This window comes from Pteropus vampyrus, unplaced genomic scaffold, assembly GCF_000151845.1.
Source record: "Pteropus vampyrus isolate Shadow unplaced genomic scaffold, Pvam_2.0 Scaffold169, whole genome shotgun sequence".
Classification (NCBI taxonomy): Eukaryota; Metazoa; Chordata; class Mammalia; order Chiroptera; family Pteropodidae; genus Pteropus; species Pteropus vampyrus.
Genome location: NW_011888950.1, coordinates 2,478,902 through 2,504,552, shown reverse-complemented (window position 1 = coordinate 2,504,552; position 25,651 = coordinate 2,478,902). Strand labels below are relative to the sequence as shown.

The following is a 25,651-nucleotide window of genomic DNA, read 5'->3' as shown; positions in this document are numbered from 1 at the left end:
AAGGCAAGAAGAACAACTTTTTCTTCTGGAATCTAGGAGAGGTTGAGTTCCTATGGCGATTCAAAATATATTTTTCCCAGAAAGAAAAATGGTAAATTTTGCTATTTTAAAATACATGGTTCAGGTAATTTATTGCATAGGTGTGTGTTGAGTGTATCTGTGCACTGGCTGTTGAACATATTGTTGTTTCTATGGGAATATGAATTACACATCGACTTTCAGAACACAACCCATCTGCCAGCTGTAAACCACGCATGCCTTTGCAGAGACTGTACAAGCACAAATGACAGTAGCGAAATGCTCCAGACAAGTCGTGATTAGAACTCTTCCATAGAGAAGGGAGTATGGGGCAATTTAAGAGCAATGCTGCCGACTACATAAAATGCAAATCGAAGTGAGCCCTATCCAGCTATTCAGGCCCTCCCAGGGCTAAGCTGCTCCAGTAGCTATCCTAGGGCCTGGAACATATCAGGTGCTCCATCAATGCTTGGAAAAGGGAATTAGATACACCGAAATGGTCTCCACGCCCACATGCCTCCTGGTTAAAGGAGACTTGAAAAAAATGCTGGTTCCATGAGGCAATGAGACAGGGCATGCAAGAAAGCGAGCGACAGACAGCATGGATTTGCCCAGGACGGTGAAAGAGAGTGAGCTAGTAAGTCCCTACATCTGTGCTCAAGGGACAGAAACCCCGTCCTCTTAGGAGCAGAGCTGATGTAAACATGAGATGTCCTGATTAATTCTCAATGTCAGTAGAGAGCAACTTAACTTCATGTTAGTTCCATGACCTGTTGCATTCTTTGTCTTAAGAGCTGATTTGCTGATTGTAGCTGAAACATGGAGGCCTCCTTCTTTCTGATTCATCCATTACCCAGAAAGCCCTAGCTTCCTAGAATTCTTCAAACTTTTCATCAAATCTAGCTGAATCTTCTTTCGGAGTGCCTCTATTTCACTGATGACCTGACCTATCTCTTGCCTTTCTGTGTCAACCTACCTCGATCGGTGAGGGAAAATTTATCTTCTTAAAAAAATGCATTGATTTAAGCCCCTTTCTCAAAAAACACTTTCACCGCCTTTCAGATACCTGGGGAATAAAGTCCAAACCATTAACCTGCCTTTAAGGCCCTGCAGAGTCCTCACCTGTAAATCCGCCCCGCCCCTACAATACCACTTCTGTATACAAGTAACAAATCCTTAGGGTTCCCTGAATAGGCTGTCCTCATTCCTCCCCCGTGCTTGGCTCATACCTCAGAAGCCTAAAATCCCTAATTCCTCCCTGTCTACTTTAAAAGCACACTTCTGGGGCTGGTCTCAGTGAAGCAGAAGTCTGACCTCATTTCAACCTCCGCTCCCACACTCCTCCCCATTTCTTGCATGGAATTATTCTATGCATCTCTGGTTTCCTTGTGAAGGGGGAGACTCTGTCCTGCACTACGTTGCTACCTATCCCCTAACCAATGGATGACAAATGGATGACCCTAAGCCCCTAGAAAGACGCGCCTGGCATACGTCAGGAGCTCAACAAATGTGTTAATTTTGAAGATATTCAAGATACTTGACTTTGTAAATTTGAGATTACCACCCACTTTCTCCCCTAAGTCGGGGACTTTCCTCCCCCCCAGGTGAGAAAAAAGCATCTAAGTATTTTAACTTTGATAAAGTTAGCTTTGATATATAAAAAGCAAAGCGGAACTTCCTCTTTAACCTTTCAAGAAATGAGAACTCCCCAAACCCACTCTCCCACTCCGCCCTCACTCGTGAATTTTAGATTCCTTTAAAATCACCGCCCTGGGTCACTTCTTACAAAATAAAACTCTGCATCTTTGCAGTTGCAAAGGTAACCTTACCTCTCTCTAGCCAGCCAAGTCACCAACAAATTCCCCAAGCGAGAAAAAATGTTTTTAAAAATGGAGGTGTGAGCGTTAAAACATCTACAGGCAGGAAGAGTACATACAACAGGTGCTCCTGCAAACTCTAAACGCCCAAACGGACCTTCTGATCGAGCCAAAAGCTTTACAGCCAACACAATATGCTTTAGCTGTTGTTTCAGGGGCTTTTCGATAACAAAAACACTCCCTCCCCCTTGGCTTTGCCGTTTTTCGCCCACCACTTACTACAGAGTGCGTGTCTGACTTATCTGGGCAATCTCTGTCGCACCCAGTGAACTCGCTCAGCGACCCGCGCCAACACGTTTCCTTAAATCAGAGCCCAGTGGACTCTGCTCCGGAACTACATTACCCAGCGGCCCCCGCGCCCTTCGCAGGAAGGACGTCTGCGCACAAGATACTCAGTTCCAAGTTTGGAGCTTTTAGCTGCCAGCCCTGGCCCATCATGTAGCTGCAGCACAGCCTTCCCTAACGTTGCAACTGAGGGAAAAAATCACTTTCCAGTCTGTTTTGCAAGGTGTGCATTTCCATCTTGATTCCCTGAAAGTCCATCTGCTGCATCGATCAAGAGAAACTCCACTTGCATGAAGATTGCACGCCTGCAGCTTGCATCTTTGTTGCAAAACTAGCTACAGAAGAGAAGCAAGGCAAAGTCTTTTGTGCTCCCCTCCCCCATCAAAGGAAAGGGGAAAATGTCTCAGTCGAAAGGTAAGAAGAGCCTGTTTGCATTACTTGCAAAAAATGCAAAGGGTTGTGCATGCATTTATGAATGCATGGATGCAATTTTCGCCTAGCGATTGCATTTTTAAGTTTGAGGTTTTCCACAGCTCAGTTGCATTTCCTGTTTAGTATGTGTCTTTTTTTTGCAGACACAGAGAGTTCCTGTAAGGCAGGGCTTGCAGTTCAGCTGTGCATTGACGTTATTTGCATTCTTCTGCTAGGATTACTGAGCTCTTTCTGCCTTTTGCACAGTCAGGAGAGATAGAGCAGGTTGGTAGCGTCTAAATGTGTAATGCTTTATATAATTGTAAAATTCTTTAGTATGCACACATATTATAAGTAATCTTACGTGCAACTGAAATACAAACTTTTAAAAAGTGTGGATAAAGATGAAAGGTAAAACTTGAGTTAAACTAGTAGGAAATTATTGTAATCTTATATTCCTTTGGGAATGAGCTGTTGCTATGCCAGTATTTAGCTAAATTTCCATTGATAACGCTTTGAACATTAAGCAACTTTTGATATTTAAAGGAAGTAAAGGTGAAGTGTGAATAATAACATATTACAAAAAAAAGGCGGAAAGTTTTTTTTTTTCGGGGTTTTTGCCTTTTCCCTTATTTGTTTTTTGGTTCCCGTTTTTGGGAGGCGGAGTGAAGACACTGATGTTTTATAAGTCTTTCCATTTGGGAGATGCGTTGCATGGGTGGGGGGGATATTGGGAGAAAAACTATACTTTTAAGCGCTATGCTAACATGGGGAGTTTGTTGTTTTATTAACAACCATGATTAAATATTTTAAATGTGTAATTGCATATATTTAGTCAGCTGGAATAGGTCAGAAGTTTAGGGTGATGCTTTTTGTGTTTTTGTCCTTTTTCTTAATTTTTTTTTTTTTTAACACGGTGTGTTTTGCAGGTTTAATGTCATGTTGGGGAGGGGATTAAAAAATAAAATAAAATCCCTGACATGGTGTCAGAGAGCAGGGGTGCTGTCAGGTGCTCCAGGACCCTAAGTTACTTGTTTCAGAACAAATCCTTTACCAGAGAAAGCATATGGCATATGAGAATGTATGGACTGAAGAGGTGACTTAAGCACCATGTGAGTTAGGCTCCCTGAGGCAAGTGTGCACTATTATAAGTGTGAGGAGTAAGACCTGGTGAGATGAAAGTGTCTCGTAAGCTTTTGCCACTTTTTTTTAGAGTTGTTGAACCACTTTTTAATTCTACCGGGTGGGAATCAATCATACATCTCAGCCTGAGAAGAAAGTGATACGTATTCTCAAGAGTTCAAAGTAGGGATCTGCTTTTCTTTGCGTATTATGGGAGAGTGGATGTCTAAAAAGCTTAAGAGCGCTGAAGAAGCTAGGGATTAGCAATTGGAGGTGTAGAGGTTCGTGAATATGGGGGAAACCTACAGTCTCCTAACTGAGCAGAGAAATAACTCAGAAGGGGCATTTTATGCTTTATATATTAAAGGGGTGGCATCTAGTTATTTTGGTATACGTTCACTCATTCATTTAGTTCAGTTTATGGATAAATATTGCGCTATATATGTGTATGTGTGTATGTATAAGTATGTATACACACGCACACTGCTCAGAGTTTGGGTGCATACAAAAATATTTAAAATGTAGCTTTTTTTTCCTTCAGGGAATTTACCATGTGGTCCGTGAAAGCATGTATTGCTGAAAGAAAGCAAGTCATTATAATACAAGATACTTGCATAGATAGAGAAGAGAAATGGCGAGGTTGGAGTTTACAGATAAAAGAGACCTTCTCTCTGGGAGATAGGAAGATTTCATGAGGGAAGTGGTGTTATAGTGATCTTATCTTTGGACCCTAGGGTCCAAACTAAATCAGGTTCCTGTTTGCATTTTTTGGGCATACTTCGAAGATAGCTCCCTCCTAGCAGAGCAAGTTTTTGAGGTAGGACGCTAAAAGAGATGTTAGCATGGTACCCTTTCATTATGGGTACGCCCATAATAGATCAGGTACTGGTGGTTCTTCAAATCAGTTCCCATTTATCCAAATAGTTTTCTTAATTGGGTCCTGCTTGGAAGGTATATGTGGTGTGGACATGGGTTCCTGTCTAAAGGGGAAAATTATTGATAGAAGTAGGTGATCATTTCAGAAATGGCAAAGGAGCCTTGGCCTGGACTTTAAATGTGGAATTGGCCTCATTTGGCTCCAGTATTCTCAAATGGCCAAGATGTTTTTTTTTTTGCAGCACCAAACTTCTTTGTAATACTGTAACCAAATGAAATGGGAGGAAAAGTGAAAGGTGGATACAACCTCATAGCATTGAAGAATTTAACAACATGTTCAATTCAAGGACCTTTACGAACTTTCTAGATCACTATAATTCGGTTTTACAGACCTCTAATTTAAGGCACAGCAGAGGCAAAAGAATTACAGACTCCCTGGGAGCTGGAAGGACTGGGTTACTTCTTTCCAGTCTTACCGACAGAGAGATTCCGAGAAAGAATTTCTTAAAAAGAAATTTTGTTTTCCACTGTTGTAACTTTAGGTGGTATGCTTTTCAGCTTGTTTATATTAGCTGTCTGGGGTTGAGCTGACATTTTTCAAATATTAAAGTGGTAGAATGCCTTTTGAGGAAATCTGAAATGTAAGTTAACAGGAAGGGCACCCAGAAAGTGCAGGAATTCCTGCACTTTACAGGAAGACAGGCTACAGGAAAAATGTGTCATCTACATTACCCTGGAGAGAAAAGCTATTGTTATCAGTCTTAATGATCGGGGGGAAGGGAGGGAGGAAGGGAGAGGAAGGAGGGAGGTCGTCTGGCATCTTCCAGTTCACCTGAAAATATACAAAAAGTTTGACCCTGTTGAAATGTACTCTTTCTCACTTCTCCCTTTATTCACCCTGTAAAAATATTAGTTTATCTTAGTTTAACATAGTAAATATTAGATATTCACCTATAAAAGTAATTTTAAAATAAAACATTCACCTTTCAAAAATATAGTAGTGGATCGGTCGTGCCATGAGAAATGCGTGTCAGTAAGGCATAATGCAGAAGCGTGTAGGAGGGTGATAGGCGAGGACCCTACCACGGGGGTCTTTGCTTGAAATGCATTCCACCCCAGGAAATGAAATGTGTCCATTTCTCATTCTGTGCAAATTCCTTTGTTAGGTTGCACCAGACAGACTTGTCATGCTTAGCCCGTAATCTGAGCCAGTGTGTTTTATAACCTCGTACATCTCAGGACACAAAATCAGAATAGGTACCTTGGGTTTCCTGAGCTTGTTTGTGTTGGTGCAGCATTCAGCTGCATGTCCGCTGCAGGGGCTTTTGGGGGGTCTCTTGGTAGTAATTTAATACTAGAGGAAATGGTTGAGATTCTCATCCCTTTGTTTTTTGCAGATTAGTACTATTATAACTACTTTTCAGTATTTTAAAATCTGGAAGATCTATATGGACTATTTTTAAAACTTAGAAGAAAAATAGTATATAAAAAATGCTTCGTTATAGAAACATTTGAAAACATAGAAAAGGAAAATAGAAAATAAAAATCACTAGTTACTGCAGTGTACATTTAGCATATATTCTTTTGGAGTTTTTAAAGTTCTGTGTATGTATATATATGAATAAATTTGGGATTTATTCATATATATACATACACAGAACTTTATATAATTGTATATAATTAATGGCTTGTATATAATTAATGGCTGTTTAGTTACCTTTTGTTTCACTTACTAATATACTGTGAAATATTTGGACATTCATAATATCCAATTCTATTGTATTTCTTTAAATAGAACCTAGTGTTTATTAACTTTTTAAATTAAGGAATAATTAACTTACAAAATTATATTACTTCCAGGGTGTACAGCATGATTCAATATTTGTATGTATTTGGAACTGATCACAAGTCTAGTTAATATTTATCGCCATACATAGTTACAGAATTTTTTTCTTGTGATGAGAACTTTTAAGATTACTCTCTCAGCAACTTTCAAATATGCAGTACAGTATTGTTAACAATAATCACCATGCTGTACGGTCCATCCCCTTGACTGGAAGTTTTATAAGTGAAAGTTTGTACCTTTTGACCACTTCCACCCATTTTGCTCCTGCCACCTCCTCCGACCCCATGGCGACTACCAATCTGTTCTGTGTATCTGTGAGCTTGCTTTTATCTTTTCAGATTCCACATAGAAGTGAGATCACATGCTGTTTGTCTTTCTCTGACTTCTTTTACTTAGCGTAATACCCTCAAGTTCCATTTCTGTTGTCACAAATGGCAAGATTTCATTCTTTTTAATGGCTGAAGAATAATCCATTATATATATTACATTTGTTTTAATCCATTCATTTGTTGATGGACACTTAGGTTGTTTCCATGTCTTGGCTATCATAAATAATACTGCAGTCGATATGGGGGTGCCGTTAACTTTCAATACGAGGGATATTGTCATGATGGTCATCCCAGTTCATACATTATTATGTATACTACGGCCTTAGACTAAATTCCATGGATATTCAATTTTCCCCCACTCTCCATTTTCTTCTCTCCCTTTTAAAAATAGGTTTTTAAATTATTGTAAAATGACATGCACTCACTGAAAATAAATTCGAACCAAAGAGAAATCCATAATAAGAAAATAATCACTCCAAGTCATACTACCCAGAGCTAATTATTATTAACTTTTTTGGTGACTATCTCTTTGCATTTGTACATACATACATATAAACATACATATATGTGCTGTTTTACACACTGTAGATGACATTTTGCACCTTTATATTCTAACATGTATCTTGGATATCTTTCCATGTTAGTACACATGTATTCTTTTTAACAAGTGCTTATTTTAATTGGTAAGAATGTAGCCATTTAATCAATCTCCCATTGGATTTTCACATAGTTTCAATTTCTTTTTTACATCTATAAATGAAACTTCAAAGAATACTTTGAACACATATCTTTGCACATTTGCCCTATTATCTCTTTAAGATGAATTCCTAGAAGAGGAAGTGCTAGGTCAGAGGGCATGGGATATATTGCCAAATTGCCCTTCAGAGAGCTAACATTGTTATTCCCACCAGTGTTTTCAAATGCCTGTTCTCTCCTTTTAAGCATCATGGTAAAAGGTGCCAAATAAATTGCTCTCCAGAAAGGCGATCCCTATTTTACCTCCATCCTGGGTAAAGTAATTTGAAAAAAATTTCTGCCAATTTAATAAAAGGAATTAATGCTTTATTCTCGTTTGCATTTTTTAGTGATAAGTCGTGTTTTTTCCCTTTTTTAAACATTTGCGTTTCATGTATTTGAATTTTCTCATAAAATGTATCTTTAAAATTTTAACTTGGGATCAAATTATTTTCAGAGTTAGGCCAGAACATTCCAAAATTGCAAAGCTTAAGTAATCATGGGTTGAAAGTTAGGTTTCATGCATCTAAACAATTTAATTCTATGATGAATTCTAATTTTAATTTTAACCAAAATGTGTTAAGTAAACATCACATATTTTAGAAACTTATTTTGTTACATTGTCTATAGCTTTCCAGACTCATGAAAAAAAAATAAAAAATAAGAAAAATGTAGTGATCTGATTAAAATTCCAGTTTGGAAAATAACTTATTTCTGGACATTACTGCATTTTCTCTTTCTCTATCTTCAGTTATCTCTACAGGCAAAAGTAGTTTTTCTTTAGTTTCATAAATAATTATTACAGAGCACATGGTTGTGTTATGTGCATCATTGCAGAATAATTCTTTTTTTTTTCCAGCTTCACGTGCAATGTCTAATCATAAAAGTGGTTTACTGTATTTTATTAGACTTTTTAGAAGAATTAAGGCCAAGATCCACTTAGATGACCTCACAAGATAAATAAGTCAGTCTCACGCTTACCATACTCTTAACATAGCCTTCCTTAGTAAATGTGCTTATAAATGCATCTTGGTATAACTGATAGAATTTAGAGCTATGAAAGGAGTTTAATAGTCCAGTCATCTCTTTTAACAAATGAGCAAACTGATGCCTTGGAGATGTTTTGCCTGAACACAGAGCCAGAAGTAGAACTTATGTTTCTTGATTCTCTGCCCCCAAATTCTTTTCACTAAACCTCACACAAACACTAGTAGTTCATATTTACAAAACATTTTTTTCCTCATGATCTTTAGTATATTTCACATTTTTTGTTTTGTTTGTTTTTGTGGGCAGCAGACTGGCAAGGGGGACCGACGGGACAATCAGTAGGGGTTCTTTTTCTGTGCCCAAGAAATGGCGATATGTTAATCGTGGTGGTGGGTTTTTTTTACCAGTTCTCTGCCAAAGGATATTTTGCAAATGCTCTCATGGTAATTCTCATTGCCTACACTATACAGCTGCAAGTTTTAACCACTGTAATTGTTGTTTGCCTTTTTTGGACAATCTCTCAAAGCCCCTGCGGGGTAGCTAACATTTCTTCTCATACATCTTTGCAACTATCTCCACCTCTTTTCGCACTGTGTTTATCGGCTCAATAAATGTCTGACAATGAAAGTATTTTTCATCAGTAGGAATCTCTATCATTTTTTCCCCCTACAGTTCATAAGAGGTTCGGGGTAACTAAATTATAATGTAATTTTCTTCCTGTGCTTCCTTGCTTACGTTAACATTCCCATTATATCTTTGCTCGATTATTTGGAAGTTGCATGGGTAGCGTACGAAGCAACTTAAGATGGCTAGAGAAGTATCATTTCTCCTACCAATGCCCTCTAAAACAGATTTAAAGGTTGCATGATCCTGGGCTAAATAACTTTCCCTTTAAAAAATATGCAGATGAGTTGTCCAAAGAATCTAATGGGATGAGATTGGAGCGAATTCTTCCATCCCGTGCTGGTCTCAGGAGTGGGTTTGTAAGTTACCTCTGAACGTGAGCCTCTGAAGGGTTGTCAGAGATAATCGGAAAGTTTTTAACAGCTGGCTGCCCTGTGACAAAACAGGGAACTTTGCATGGATAACCCCCAAGTGAAACAATGCTCCACTTCCTCCTCGACCACTGCCCCTGCCACTGCTGCCCCCTTTCCACCCCGGTGATGTTTCCCACTCTGTTGCTTCAGATGGTCTTCCTTCCCTGAGCTGGTCCATACCGTTTGGTATGCTGTCCATAAAACCCGTTCTTTCTACAGTGAGAGGATGTTCAGGTTATAACCTACACGCAGGAAATCTATCATAAATCATGAAATTTGGCCAACTCGGTTTTGAGTGGAAGTGTTCAATAGGCACTGGCTGGAAACCTTGTCGTCTGTTTTATTTTCTACTCTGTACATCCCTCCTTAAATCGAATTGGGATCCACCTATTTATTTATTTATTTTTATAGATCATTAGCTCCAGATTTCGATGCTGATCACAACCCCTACCCCCACACCCAATGCTGTCGTCACTTATTTCATGTCAGCCACTCTTCATGCATTATGCTTTTGAACTTTACATAAATCCTATGGTAACAGATACTGTTATCATTCATTTACAAATGAAGAAACTGAGGCTGAAATCAGTTAACCCACTGGCCCATGGCTGGGTAGCCAGCCAGTAAGCGGCAGAGGCAGAATGCAAAGCCAGGCCTGTTTGACCACAGGCCCCATCCTCATAACCATGGGTCAGCAGATTGCAGCCTGAGGGCTAAATCCAGCCCTACCTGTTCTAAAGTTCAGCCTGTGGGCTAAAATAGTTTGCACATTTTTAATTGGGAAAGAAATCAAAAGAATAACATTCCATGACACATGAAAACTATATAAAATTCAAAGTCAGAGTCAACAAATAAAGTTTTATTAGAACACAGCTATGTTGATTCATTTATATGTTACTCATGGCTGCTCTTCCCCCTGCTGTGGTAGAGTTTAATAGTTGTGATGGAAACCGTCTGTCCCACAAAGCCAAAATATTCATTGTCTGGACCTTTTCAAGAAAAGCTTGATAACCTTGCCCTTTATGACTTGACTCAATCATGGCCTGGAGTCTTTTCATGATGGGGCCCCATATTAACATTCCTCTTCTGCTTTAATTGGAAGTTGTTAACCTGGATAACTACTCACTCGCTCCTCAGCCAGCGACCTCTGGGGCCCACCCACAGGAAACGTCCGAGCGGTGTTTCTCCTGGTTATGAGATTCGTAGGCCATTGCTCATATCCGCCGAACTAAGCTACCAGTCTCCTTTAGCCCATCCTGGGGTCCTTTCCCCACAGCCGCACTCTTCCTGTTTGATTTATAGTTCTTTACCCCACCCCCCCCACCAACCTTCCCCTTGAGAAGCTGCTGATTCGTTCTTCTCTTTGTCCCTTCATTCTCCCCTTCTTGATTCTATATTTTGTTTAAAAAGCAAATAAACTAAAAACAACTCTCAAGCCACTACTGATGCCTGGCTTTGCTGATTCTTAGCCTGACCCAGCTCGGAGGTTCCATCCTTTCTTTCGCATGGTGTAAGGTTGAGAAGACAGCCTCCGTGGTACCCAGACGTTTCTCATTTTCATCTCCCACAAAGGTTAGAGCCATTTTCCCACATTGCCCCGCCCAAACCCTGGGGTAGACAGTACTTTTTGGAGGGTAGGAGTATCCTTTTGCTTACAGAGTCACTTAATTTGTGGATATTGTGCATATTTAGAAGGGAAGGTCAGGGTAAAGTTTCTGAAAATGAAGGAAGGAAAGGGTGAGAGTGGAAGCCACCTGAAGACAGTAGCTTTTGTAGGATGAGCCTAGATCTGTTCGCTGTATCTGGAATGAGGTAAATTTAAGTCACATACGAGGAGTTGCTAATTCCTGCCACCCCAGATGGGAAAGCCATTGCAGATTCTTTTTACATTCCAGATACTGTGCTTAGTGAGTGATCTCATTCTCTTCGCTAGGGCCTGGTGAGGTGATGCCACCATTTTGTATATGAAATGGCATCATTTTGTATATGAGCAAACCGAGGCCAGAGAGGTTAAGGAACTTGCCTTAGATGTCAGGCCTGCTAGTGGCAGAGCAGAGGCTTTAATCAAGGTCTGTCTGACCCCATAACCTGAGCTCCTGGTTTCTTCACTAGAGTTTTCACTCTATAACACATTTATGAACCGATTACCTAAAAGATATGGTTGGGACAGAACACATGAATGGATCCTGTGGGAATTCGGGCATACCAGGGCCAGTAGTGGGAATTAGGAGGGGCTGACCCGTGTCTGCTTATATGTAGGCTCCTTTTGCCATGTTCTTTTAAGTGTGTCTTGATCATGGAATACTGATTTTGACTCATTCTGACTGCTAAGGTTGAATTCCAAGTACAAACTGAAGGAACGCTGGTTATAATCGGATTACTGCTAGACACTGGTCTGTACAGACCAGAAGTTCACGTTAAATATCAGCAATAAATATTGATTCTATTAGCTGTCTTATAGATTGTAAGAAGGGAGCCCCAAACTTTGCGTGTTTCTCTACGTAGCTTGGTTAGATTGTTTTAAAACAGTTAACAAGAGCATGGCCTGTTTGGCACCGCACCTGCCTAGAGGAATACTAGAGCCCCCTTTTGGCTTGGTGATTTCTTTTCTTCCGGGTTATTTCTATGTAAATGTAACAAACACAGTTTCCTCGAAATTGTGAATGAGCCTGTGTCTCCACCGTTTTCCTCTTGTAACAGGACAGTGCAGAAGGAACTAGAATTACCTCTTTTTGTGGTAGAAGAATTTTGGGAATGAATTTTCTCTTAAACTGCTGGATTCTCGACTTTCTCACCAGCCAAAGCAGCACAGTGATACGTATGCTTGAGTCGTTTCTCATGATCCTGTGCTGAAGCTTCTTGAAGAGATAGGTGGTCTTGATGTTAAGCGAGAGGTTATTTATTCCCTTTCTCTATTCTCCTTCCTCCAATCCCACCTGGGAAGGGTAAATTAGAGGTAAGACTAAGGCTAGAATCTGAAGAACCTGTGGGAACAGAATGATAAAGAGCACGGGAGTCATTTTACAGCGACTATGCAGAGACAGCCTTTCGGTAATATTTGAAAATGTTATAAGCGTATTCTCTCCACCCAAACTCCTTTGCCATTTGAAAAAAAATAATCCTAAAGACTCTGAACACATCTAAAGAGAGAATTTGGTTAAGGGGTTTGTTCAGATCGATTCAACAGGTCAATTTCTGATCTGTCATTATGACATTTATTTAAGACATTGTGGTAGTTGGAACTAGACAAATGCATTCCACTCCACTTTTCCACTTACTAGATCTGAGCCTTGAGAAATCTACTTCACCTCTCGCTTCAGTTTCCTCACCCGGATCGTTATGAAAATTAAGGAAGGTCATATAAGTACTAGCTCTGCCCCGTGCTTGGCATTCATTTATTCGATAATTATTTATTGAGTGCACATCTGCATCTGAGGCATTGTGCTCTATAGTAAGCTCAACATGAACATAGATTTGCTTCATTCTTCTTTCCCCTCAGCCCTTAAGAAGTGTATAGTCTAGTAAGAGGTAAGAAAAGCACAGAAATGTCTGGAATACAAGCTGGAATCCTAGATATGCTCGGAAAAGAGGTACCATGAGTTGGGAGGTCCTATGGATGAGAGAGAGATCAGGAAAGGTTTTACGATGACTTTAGAAGTATCAACGTGGTTTCCAGAGTTGATGAAGAAATTGTGTCCTAGATCCCAAATAGGTATGAGAAGGGGTCTTGATTTCAAGTATCCAGGAGCACTAATAGAATGTAAATATAGGCAGAACAATTTCTTAGAAGTTAGAAGAATAAGAGAGAAGATGCCGTAGCAAAATACTGGACCTTAAAAGACTTTATTTGTGTTTTCTAAGAATTTCCTTTTTCTTACCAAGCTATATACTGTAGTTATTGCTTATAATCACAATAGGTTAATAAATGGAGTATATCATATCTTGTACTTTTAGGTGTTTTTGGATTGTGGAAACTCCAGGAAATCTAGAGGTTAATAGTTAAACAAGTATATCATCATATCGACTGGGTTTATAGGCACACTGTAATTACATAAGCAAGCTGTTGGTTCAATAATCAGCGTCTAGCTAAGTCAGGGAATATTTTCCAGAGCATGGCCACAGCTGTAATTTTCATTTTTCAAAACCTGCCAACCTGCCTTTTCCATTTCTTTGTGCTTTTCCCTTTTCTAGAATCATCTGAAGTCAGTGAAGGAGGAAGAAAACTGTTCAATGTACTTCTGAATTCTCGTTTTACTCACCTTAAGAGCAGGGCTCCCGATGGGCATTCTTTGTTGTACCAAACTCGCCTTCTCAGGCACAATATTGGATACGGGCAAGGGAGTTCATAAATTTTGGGGAGTGTATTTTTTATTTCAGAAAAATTCCATTTAAAATACAAATCTATTTAATATAATCGATAGGTTGAATGAATTTTTCTTACATTATCTTGGTTTCAAAGACACAGTGACGTAAGCCCTAGAGCTCACAATAGGTTGTTTCTCAGGGTAACTTTTACTTAGTCGCCTTCCTCAGCGACTCTGTGCAACGCAGGGTCAGTGAGGTAAGTGAGGTGGTGAGCCGAGTCACCCAGGCAGAGTCTGGCAAGCCCCAGGCAGTTTTTGCCTCACCTGGCTGTGCAGTTGAAAAGGACCTATGACCCAGGCAGGTAGATAGGACCCGCCAGCAATGTCGTCGCATTCAGTTGGCTTGCCGAGTCTTCTTGCTTGCTTGGGACTTTGTTCTTGAATGAGTTTCTGGTATCATAGGTAAAGTAGTGGTGAAAAAAAAATGCAGATTTAGTTCTGCTTTAAAAATGAAATTGAGAAGTTTTGATACATTAGGCTTAGAATGCCTTTTTCAAAGTTTCATTTTTTTTTTTTTCTGATGTGATCTAAGAACAAGGGAGTCAGCGTTAGCCAGGTAGGGAGGGTGCAGAGGGGATGGGTGGGGGGCAGAGGGCCGTATATTTCTTGGTTGAATAACAGACCTTATTGACAAAATTAAACGATCTGTGCCTGACACTGTGTTAGGTGAGTACAAAGATGAAGAGAAGCTCACGGTTTAGCAGGATGTATATCTGTTTGCTAGCGATGCCTTAACAAACTACCACAAATTGAGTGTCTCCCACAACAGAAATGGAGTGTCTCACGGTTCTGGAAGCCGGAAGTCTGAGATCAACACGGCCACAGGGTTGGTTCCTTCTGAAGGCTGCAGGGGAAAAATCTGTCCCACACTTTCGGTGCTTTGCTGACAATCTTGGGCATCCCATCCCTTGCAGACTCGTGGCCCAGGTCTGTGGCTTCACGTCCGCATGGTGCTCTCCCTGTGTGTGTTCCCGTGTCAAATTCCCCCTTTTCACGAGGACACCAGCCCTGCTTGAGGGCTGACCCTCATCCAGCGTGATCGCGTCATAACTTAATGACATCTGCAATGGCCCTGTTTCCAAGGAAGGCACATTGTGAGGTGCTGGAGGTTAAGACTCAACACAGGGATGATGGGGGGCGCATTCGACCGGTGACACGGGCAGACGAACATGATGCTACTCAGTGATGTGCATGGACGTTTTTGTACAAGATGCAGCTGGGAAAAGGAGGAAGGCGAAGGGCGAAGGACGTTCACTCAGTACGATGAACTTTCAGTGCGGTAAATAAGCAGGTCAAAGAGAGACTGCCATCAGGTCCTTGAGCAGCCTACCTGCTCTTTCTCCTACTTTTCTACAGTTGACGACAGATTGGATGCTTCTGAATGGGGTGTGTGTGTGTGTGTGTGTGTGTGTGTGTGTGTGTGTGTGTGGCGGGGCTGGGCTGTTAATTTCGGAAGCCCGCTGGCCGCACAAACATGCTGTTGCTGTATTGATTCCCCAAACTGATTAGTGTTTAGTGGTAACGAGACAGGAAAACAGCCTTGGCTGTGTCACAGCAGCTTTCGTGTACACAGAGGAGGTGCTTGGAGTTGGAGGGGAAGGGGCACGCTCCCCTCTGTAACAAACGGTTCTAATCCTAATGGAACAAAGCTAAAGAAGGAACGGGAGTAAGAATCAAGGGTCTGTAGCCCGGCAAAGCTTGTTTTTAGAAAAGACCTGTAAGCCTTAAAAACAAAAAAAAACAAAAAAAAAAAAACAAAAAAAACTTCTCGAGCATAACCAAGCTCTCGCGATATCGATTGTTAATGAAAGGTCTTTTCAGCTATGTGTATACTTAATGCAGTTAATAGGCAGTTTTATTTTCTTAATGTGGTCCGGGTATGTTTAGCATAAAATTATGTATAAAAATACCAGGATGAGCTTCAGTAAGGGAGAACAGTGAGGGATAAAATTGTCAGGACATGTTGTGTAAAGTGGTCGGGGGTAAGGTCAGTGGGAAGGAACATTTCCAGCTTAGAACAGATATCCATCGCCTGTCACATTGTTCTGCCAGGGTGTTGCCGGCGGCATGTTTCAAGTGCAGGGGCCAAACGGGCAACCCAGAAAAAGCCGCAGGAAGGTAAGGCATCTTTTAGGGCTCAGTCAGTGGATCATCCTGGGAGTGGTGATCCAAACAGCAGAGCAGGTAGGCAGCAGAAGTGAGGCAGAGAGCCAGGAATTGGCTGAGTCAACATGGAAGGGGAAGAGAGAAATTAAAAGCAGGGAGGTCAGTTGGAAAGCAGGGATCCAAGAGCGAAAGGATCCGGGATACCAGGGTGCAGGATCCAAGCATGAATATACTTTTTATTCCATACGAGCCCTGCATGTGAGAAGTGAGTATCCCCCTCACCTGCTTCTTGCAGCTTCAGAAGCAGCCTTTGTTCCTCTGGCTATTGTGTGATGATGCATAAGAGGAGACCTGGGTGTAGAAGGATACTCAGAAAAAGAGCAACAGAAACTCGCTCGGAGCTTGTTTAAAACAAGCCCAGACGCATCTCCACACTGAGTACCTGCACACAGCCCTCTAAGTGGGACCAGCAGAGTCAGAGGAAAACAGGAAAGAGAGAACCAGCTGGAGTGTCAGGCCATTTGGCTTAAGGCTGATTGAAACCAGCTACTGGTTTTTCTCTCTCAGGTTAGGAGATTAAGCAGAGTCTAAGGGGCAGAAGTGGCCCTGCGTCCTGCTAGTTCCGGGCGGTGCCGGAGGAGAGCTGCTGGCGCCCTTCTTTCTTGAAAGGGTATCAGGGGACATAGACGGTCTTCGCGAAAGCAACTAGGCGGTATCAGGAACCTACCTGTACCCTCTCCATTCCCTTCCATCCAGCGTCTATGAGAATCTATCCTGTAATAAGCCAGTGATTTTTTTGAGTGCCTACTATGTGCAAGGCTTTCTGATCAGCACTTTATTCATTAGCTCTACTCTTCATAAAAACCTGAGGGGTAGGAAAAATCACCCCCATTTTACAAAGGAGGAAATTGGAACTCAGGTTAATGACTTGCCTGAGATCATACAGGTGGTGATTGCAGAACTGGGGTTTGAACCTAGTTCTTTTCAATTCCAAAGTTCATGTTTTTCCACTATGTAACTGGCACGTCAAAATAGTGAAAAATAGAAACACCCTATTGCATAATAATAAGGATATCGCGTAAGTTACAGATACCTACCTGATGCAATAAGTTATGAGGAGAGGGGGGTAACATTACTGGAAAGATGCCCGTGGCCCAGGAGGAATAGGTAAAAATATACCTATGTGTATATATATATATATATATTACATATGTATATGTAACATATGTATATATATGTGTATGTGTTTGTGCATTTGTGTGTGTTTTATCTCAAGTCAAAGAGTATTAGAGAGAATTTCACTGAATTCGGTTGCGGGAGGTACTGCTGAGCCTGCATTTCCCGACTCCGTCTTTCTCACGCTCTCCCTTTCCTGGGGCCCTCATTCTGCTTTTCTGAGTCTTTTTCTGCTTTCCCTGGCAGATCAGGCTTTTGCTCACTCATCAGTATACTATGCTCATGGTTTAAAAGAGCTACTACCAGCCCTGCATCTATATGACTTTGTAATTTTCGTACCCACCATTCTTTGATTAGTTACATTCTCTGCTCTCAGATCAAATTCTCTCTCAGAAGAAAAAAAATTTTTTTTTTTTTCTGATGATGAGTGGCTGCTGGGTTTGCTGGACCCAAGTCAGGTGTTTATCCCCATATATACAAGAGTTGAGCCCTTGGCCCACTGGCCACTTAGAGGTACTGTAGAAACAAGGCTGTATAAGTGAGACAGATAAATGGATCGACATAAGAAAGCCAGAGGGAAGGAGATACATGAAAAAATGAAAACTGTAAATCTGGCTACTTAAATGTGAATGAAGCTTTGACAGCATTGTAACTTGTGGTGTTATTTGATTTTTATATTTGTGTACTATTAATCATAAAGAACTTGGCTATTAAGGAAGGTGATGCATCTCTTTAGATTCTCTTTGTGAGCGGAAGAGGCCCAGACCGTATCCACTATCATTTGTTCTGTTGCTGGTTGCCTTTGTAAGGAGGTCGTTTGAGCAGTGAAAAGAGCATTATATCATTTGGTGAACAGTCAGAGCCGTTGTACCAAAAGAACAACACAGAAAAGGTGCTCTCTGATGGCCGAGTGACAAATACAAGGTTAGTGTTTTGATGATGTGACAGTTGCCGAGGTTATGTGCTCTAGAGTCTGGGCAAGAGAGAGCTGGCAAGGTGTAAAGAGTTTAGAACCATGAAATGTTACAGCTAACAGGGACCTTGAAAATGATCCAAGCTGAACATCTTATTTTATAGACGAAGCAGTTATGATCAGGAGAGATTAAGTAACGAAAGGCCAAGGTGATGGGGAGCTAGGTCTGGAAGGCAGATCCCCTGACACATCTGGGCTGTTAGCATCCCAGGTATATCTTGATGCTAAGCCAACCTTTGACTCTCTAGGGAGCCCTTGTATTCTTCCTATAAAGACAGAAACTTAAACCCCTTATTTTAAAGAAAAAATAAATGAGGGTACCAGGCATGGTGGAAATCAAGACCTCTGTTTACTCCACGGTCATCAGATGATTGAATGGGTCTGTTCAGTCGTGCATGCAGCCATTCATCCATTTAGTCATGCCCCGGACATTGATTAGATACTTCTCAGCGTGATTCACAGCGAGGTACCAGGGACTGTGCAGAGAGATGATGTCTGCTTGCAAGAAGCTCCCATCTGATGGCAGAAAAGTGTGTATCAACATTTATGATTTAGTGGTAGCTCAAAGGAAGAATGAGTAATTGCTTGGATCTTGGAAAATGAATGGGAGAGTTGGAGATCAGGCGTGGGGAGCCAAAGCAAACCTGGCTTTGGTCTGTGGGGCACTGTGAAGTGGTACTAGTGTCCAGGAAGTCCTAAAGCCTGTGTGTTTGGAATGTAGGGGTCATCTAGCAGAGCGGAGAGATGAGGTAGGAAAAATAGGCAAAGGCCAAGGTATGGGAGGCCTTGTGGTTCAGAAGGCATTCACAGCCTGACTCAGATACCCAGTGTGAAGTACGACTGAGGGAGGGTTTCTTCCAGCAGCTATATTTAATATAATTTTGTATTTTAGACTCAACTATGCTTCTATGTCCCCTAGCAACAGGTTTTGTTAATATTCTGAGCTCGGTATGAAATGGAGAGCCAAAATGGCATCGAAGAGCTTTCCTTTGGCAAGTCTATGATGAACTTTCTTTATCATTTAGGGGAGGAAAAAGCTATCAACCCTGATAGCGAAGAGAGCTTGCAGGGGTTGACTAGTATTGAACACAGTTTTCTTTAATTGCCATTTGATGACTCAACTCATAATGACATTTTACTGGCAGTTGCCTCGGTTCCCAGGGTATGCCTTGAGGTCTGATTATACGGTTTTCATTCATATGGGCCTGTCTCCCACCCTGCTTTTTTGTGTGTTTTTAGCTAACTCACTCGACATTCCTGCCTGCCCACACCCAGGGATCTTGTCTGCTCATCTCAGTTCGCTTCTTCCATGAGGTCATGCGCGTGCTACTCACATTTGAGGGCCTGCTGTTCTGGACGTTTTACAGGACAGAAACCCCAGCCTCTATGTCCGAGAGCTAGAGATTCTACCTGTCAGGACCTTTGGAAGCCGGTATTGTTCTCGGAAGGAGGAAAATGAATACTCTGTGATTCTGGAGACTTACAGAACTTCAGTGGGCAGGGGCGGCTCCTGGGTGATGAGGAAAAGCAGAACCAGACCTAAGGTGGTCTTTTCCACATTTTATAAAGCAGCTGCTATTATTTTTCAACTTTCTTTTTTTTTTTTTTTATAAACGAACGATTTCCGACGTATATCTACAGCCTTACATAGTTCTTAGCAACAAATCAGAGAAAAAATCTTAACCAGTTATCCGTATTTTTAATTAGATTTGTGCTCTCATTTACCTCATCTCACCTCCCTGGGCCTCAAGTTTCCTCTTCTCATAACTGGTCTCTTTGTTCTGTTGTTTTAAAGAAATGCCTGGTTTGATTGGGAAGATATATTAAGGCCGAAACATGAGGAGGATGCAGAGATATATATGGGGCAAATATAAAATTAAGAAGGATGAATACTAGCAGATGAGATATTTCAAACATTTTGCCTTTCCTCCATTCCAGTTGGCTTGAGAAAATCACCTGTGGTTTTATTGTTTTGGATAGATGTTTGAAAGAAATTAACTACTTAAATCACACTTGAATAGTAACCCGAATTTATGTAGAACTGGATTCTTGTTTATCTTCCAAAATGTATTTACCCATTTTCATTCTGCTAAGAATAAAAGGTAAATAATGGAGCTCGAAGAAGAACTTGTTCTTTATGTGAATTATAAACGCGTGGCTACATGACCAAGAGAGGTTACGAAGTCTTCGAGAAAAGAACAGTATCAGCTTTATGGGTTGATTTAGATCTGATGGTCCTAAAAGTTAAAAAAAAAAAAAAAGCCTAAAATATATTCCAATCATTTGGAGTTGATTTAAAAATTAGATGTGCTGCCAACAGTGTTAGATTGTTAGACTGCAAACAACACTTTCAAAGAAGTGAACAGCTGTCACACTTCTCTGTCCTCTGTAGAGATTTAGCGTTGGAAAGATAACAGGTTTGCAAATTAACAGATCTCATCTAAATTCCATCCTTTTACCCTGGAGTTTTTGCCATCCCCCTCCAAGAGCACAGTCCTTTGATTTTTTTGATCCAAAGAGCATCTGCTTGCTTTTTCTTATTGTTGGATGTGCTAGTTATCAGGCCGTCTTAAGATGAGCATTAATTAGTGAAGAAATGCTGTCTTTTTTTTTTTTTTTTTTTAAATAATGACTCTACAGTAAGTATTCTGCATGTATTTTTATAAATGACTGGATGGGGCTTTTGCTCTGGTTCATGATAGGTTGGAAAGAATTTTTAGAAACACTTTTTCATTTTGTTTACCGTTTTGTCCTCAGAACCAGGCGTAGTAGGTGCTCAAGAAGTATCGTTTGGATAAATTATTTATTAGCAGTGCGCAGGGTCAGCCTTATGTTGACTTGCAGAGTGCACTAAGGTGGTCTTTGGTGAATTCAGTCTCCCTTTTCTTAGCCTCTCTTCTCACTTCTCAAATGAGAACTACTTGTCACACCTGCAGAATTCTCATGCATCTGCTCTCCCTCTATATATATATGTATGTTTTTTTATTGTGGTAAAATGCACATAATATAAAACTCACCATTTCAGTCACTTTACAGCACGCGTTCTGTGTGTTTTCGTATATCCGCGAGGTTGTGCAACCATCAACACCCTCTAGTTCCAGAACATTTGATCACCACAGATGGAAAGCAGTCACTCCCATTGAGCAGTCCCTCCCCGTTCCCCAGCCCCTGGCAACCACTAATCTACTTTCTGTCCATGGATCTGCCTACTCTAGAGATTTCCTATGAATGGAATCATACAATGTGTGGCCATTGGTATCTGGCTTCTTTCACTTAGCATAATGTTTTCCAGGTTCAGCCACGTTGTAGCGAGTATGAGTGTTTCATTCCTTTTATATGGCTAAATAGCATTCCATTGTATGGGTATGTCACTTTGTTTTTCTTTCTTTATATTTCCTATTAAAGTCTAGCATCTGGGGGACTGCTTTAAAAGTAGTCAATAAATTATATATAAATGTAGCTAACAGAACATCAAAATTCATCCAGGGGACTTTGCCTCACGAAGTGGCAAACAGTAGTAGGTTTCTAATGGTGGAATCTCAGGGATGGGGAGCCATTGCCCAGAGGTCAGAGGACTTTCTCAGTCTGCTGGATTACATATTTATGAACATCTGACATCTTGGAAAGCCAAGTCTACCAATGGCTATGGGACTGGAAAGGCATTGAAAGGAATATGTGGGGACGAGGCTTAGTTGTTAACTGTTGCCGGCATTTCCCTGGGCCTAGCATTTTGTTTGTTGTTTTGGTTTGATTTTGAACCAGGCCCTCTGCTAAGCTCTCTTACACGCATTATCTCATTTAATCCTCACAAAAATTATACAGAATAGGTATAATTTTTATCCGCATTTTATAAATGAGTCTGTAAATGAGATGTTGGAAGACTAAATACCATAACTGAAGTTTCACGCCTAGTAAATTGTGGGGGAAAAACTCAAAGTCATGTCTATCTTTAGCATGAGCTTTGAACCACAGCACGGCAGGGGCTGGTGAACTGTGGCCCACTGTGTGTTTTCGGACAGCCCGCAAACGAAAATGGTTTATACATTTTCAAATGGTAGAAAATCAAAAGAAGAGTATTTCGTGGCACGTGAATATCATATGGAGTTCAAGTTTCTGTGAGGGCAGGGGTAGATATTACACAAACAAACACACTCATTTGTTTGTGTAATATCTCTGCTTTCGTGCTACGGTGGCAGAGTTGAGTTTTTTGGGACAGAAACTGTGGGCCACAAACCCTAACATATTTCCTATCTGTCCCTTTAGGGAACACATTTGCTTGTTTCCTCATCTGTAAAATGGAGGCAGGAAAAGAATTCAATTAAATTTTTCTTCAGGCCCCTTTCTGCTTTAATGTTTTGAGAATTGTAGAGAAAGTTGTTTCATCTGCTTTCCTGTGAGGTCTCCGCTTTCTCTGCCTTCCTCACTTTCAAGATGAGTTTGCGTCTTTGAGAAAAACATCAGACCCGACTAAATAAGACACGCCTCCAGCATACACCCATGTCCCGACCTTCCATCTCTCTCTGCATCTGTCCCTTCATGGCTTCATCTATTCTGAGTAATAACAAGGTTACCATGTATTAGATGTCTGTGATAGTCAAACACTCAATGGAATTGTGAAGAAGGCTCTGAGATGATAAATATAAAGTCAGGTTTATTCTGTCTGTTTTAGGGATGTGAGAACTGAAGCTTGGGGGCAGGGGTCAAATTACTTCTCTAGGATATGTCAGTCAAGAAGCTGTGGTACCAGAGATCGAACCCCAGTCGTTCTGATCTGAGGGCCATTGCTTCTCCTGAGTGATGTTACCTTTGCTTTCTAAGTACCTAAAGTTATCTCCCCCACCCCACGCTGCACCCCACGCCCCTGTGTGTGCCCTCCTCCACACCCTTCCCTGCCCCACCTCACCCTGTCTTCTGAAGGTCTTTTTTGTATTGAACTTGCACAGGCGGAGGACAACATTCTCTCGGGCCGGCTTTTCTGACCATACCTGCCAACCCTACCCCTGCCCTCACCCCATATGAGGTTCCGCTTCTCTTGGGTGTATTTAGGGCAACAAAGGGCGAATTAAATCTGGTTCTGCCACTTGCAGCTGTGCGACCTTGAATACTTCACTAAATCTGAGTGTCCGCATCTGCACAATGGGATGATGATAATAGCACCTGCAGAGGCTTGATTTGAGAATTAAATGAGATCGCTTAACACATTATACTTAAACATGGCCTGGCACCTAATGGACACTAGGAATTGTAGCTCTCGGTCTACCAACTGTTATTTAAAACAGTATTTTCTATCCTATTGCTCAGGTGCAAGACCCAGAATTACCCTATCTGGTTTTCCAGGGTGTTTTCTTGTCTTTTTTTCACCCAAACTCTCCACATTATATTCAGCTTATTTTTTTTTACTCCCTTAAGTGCATCCTCTTCTCTAGTCGGCCTCTTCTCTTTATTTTCCTGTAACTTATCTTACCCCTCCCATACTTGGTGCCTATTCTTAGATCGGCCATTCTTCCCTCCTTCAAATCTTGCGTCTTTGTCAGGCCTCAGCTCAAGTGCCAGACCTATCCTCCTGTGACTTATCCTTCCTGTCTTGATCTCTTCCTTTGTGAACTTCCTTTGAACTTGGAGTCGCAGAGCCGTAGACTGTGGCAATGAAAGGCACCATGCTGTTCTTCCCACTTGGCCGGGCGAAGTGTCTTCAGTAAGGTTCTTCAACCTGTTTGTGGCAGTTGCAGACACTGCCTTCTCTATCTCATATGAATGTTCTCTGAATCATGTACATTTTCTTGTATTATTCGCCGTTCAATGGACAAGAGTCTTAGTGCTTTTTCTATGATAGGCTCTGAACTGGAAAAAATAGTAAGGACCAGTTTATGCACTTGTGCTTGAGAGCGAGTGCCTCTCTAAGTACCTTTCTTGCTTTGTCCTGTTTCTGTTCGCTTGTCCTGTATGGTCACAGGTAGAGTGGGGATGGGGTGGGGAAATGACTGATAGAATTTTTTAAAAAGGCAGTATAATGGACTCAGTAGAGGTTCCAACAACACAGAGGCAGAAATGATTAATGTAGGGAGCATTAGGAAAGCTTCACGATGGAAATGACATTTGAGCTGGGTTTTGAAGGATAAATAAGAGTTTACCAGCCATGAGAACACATTGTAGTCAGAGTGAAGAGTGTAGGAAAAGTGAAGGAGGCCCGGACATGCATGTCCTCCGAGCTGTGTAAGTTTGTGGTACCACCGCGTTAGGTCTGGGGTGCACTGCCCTTAGGGCACTGGAGACGAGAAGGCGATGGAGTAACAAAAATTCAGACTTTTTGTGTGTGATTAGAAAGCCTGTACTCTTCCTTTAGTACCTCATTCTACTTCCATATGAGATGCCTGAATAAAGTTGATCCTAAAACATTGTTAAGTAATCTACCTTCTAAATCTTTCTGTACCATCGAACTACAGTTTCGTTATTCTCAGGCTTTTTTTTAGCCTTTTCTGTCCCTCTGCTTGCTGTGTGATGTACACTGTGACTGGAGAGGTCGAATAGGGTCATGAGGTTTAGTGGTACCTCATTTGAAAGTTTCTGGGTGGAGCAGGGTGCTCTCCTGGTCTTTAAGATGATCTTAAAATCATCTTAGCTTTAAGATGATTTCTGTGTCAATGAGAGTTTGCTGTCAAAAGGTATAGGAATTAATTCCTGCCAATCTTGGAAGGAGAGGAATCCACTGAAAGAATTTGGGGTAGCTCATAAAAGCTGCCAGAGGGCCAGAGAACTAGAATCAGAGGCAACAGAGCTGGAACAAAGCCGCCAGATACACTCAGAAAGGGGCTGGGGCAGACACCACTGCTACCCCCAGTGGGCACAGACAGGCAGCTTGAAGCTTGTACCACCACGGCCAGACCCGAGATGTGGTTGTCATCAGAACTGCTGCCCATAAAGCTTCCCCACCTGGATGGAGCTGCCACAACTAGCGTCAGGTGCTGAAATGGGCCCTGGGCTGTCCCTGCCTGTTTGCGCCACTAGAGACTGATCCCAAGTCTACAGTGATTGCCCTGGGCCCATTCCTTTAGTGCAAAGGATCCTGGGAAGGTGGGCATGCGGCACTTTTAGCTTCTGTCATGGGTGGCAGACTCTGCTTCGTGAGATGGAGGACTGTCCAAACATAGGAAGGGGACTCAGAGGCCAAATGTCCGCTGCAGTCTCTAAGCTGGCCATTGTACGCATGCCACCAGTTTTCTTTAGCTGGAGACTTATGGGAAATCCAAAGTGCATTTGCACCAGGAAAAGATTTTACCAACTCAGATAGAGGAAGGAAACTCAACTCGGGGAAGTTAAGCAGTGGAGAGAAAACTCTCAAGTCTTAGATTACTTACTGACCTCAGAAGCAAAAGGGCTGGCTCAGCCTTAGCTACGTCTGTCAGGAGCTAATTCTAGTTCGTGTAACAAAAGTGAAATTTTAAATGAAGGCGCATTGCCTCGATTTGTGAACGATTTTCAGAATCATAGATAAAGATCAGAGGTAAAAGG

The 25,651-nt window shown here is 41.4% G+C and overlaps 1 protein-coding gene across 1 annotated transcript in view; it reads left to right on the top strand.

Annotated features, from left to right (window-relative positions):
* Positions 1-2,284: 2,284 nt before the first annotated feature.
* The window catches only part of MAP2K6 (mitogen-activated protein kinase kinase 6), a 105,024-nt gene continuing 81,657 nt past the window's right edge, over positions 2,285-25,651 (top strand). Inside the window, exon 1 of the mRNA XM_011370406.2 lies at positions 2,285-2,594. Coding sequence (XP_011368708.1) covers positions 2,579-2,594 — 16 coding nt within the window. The 5' untranslated portion in view covers positions 2,285-2,578. The remainder of the gene's footprint in view (positions 2,595-25,651) is intronic.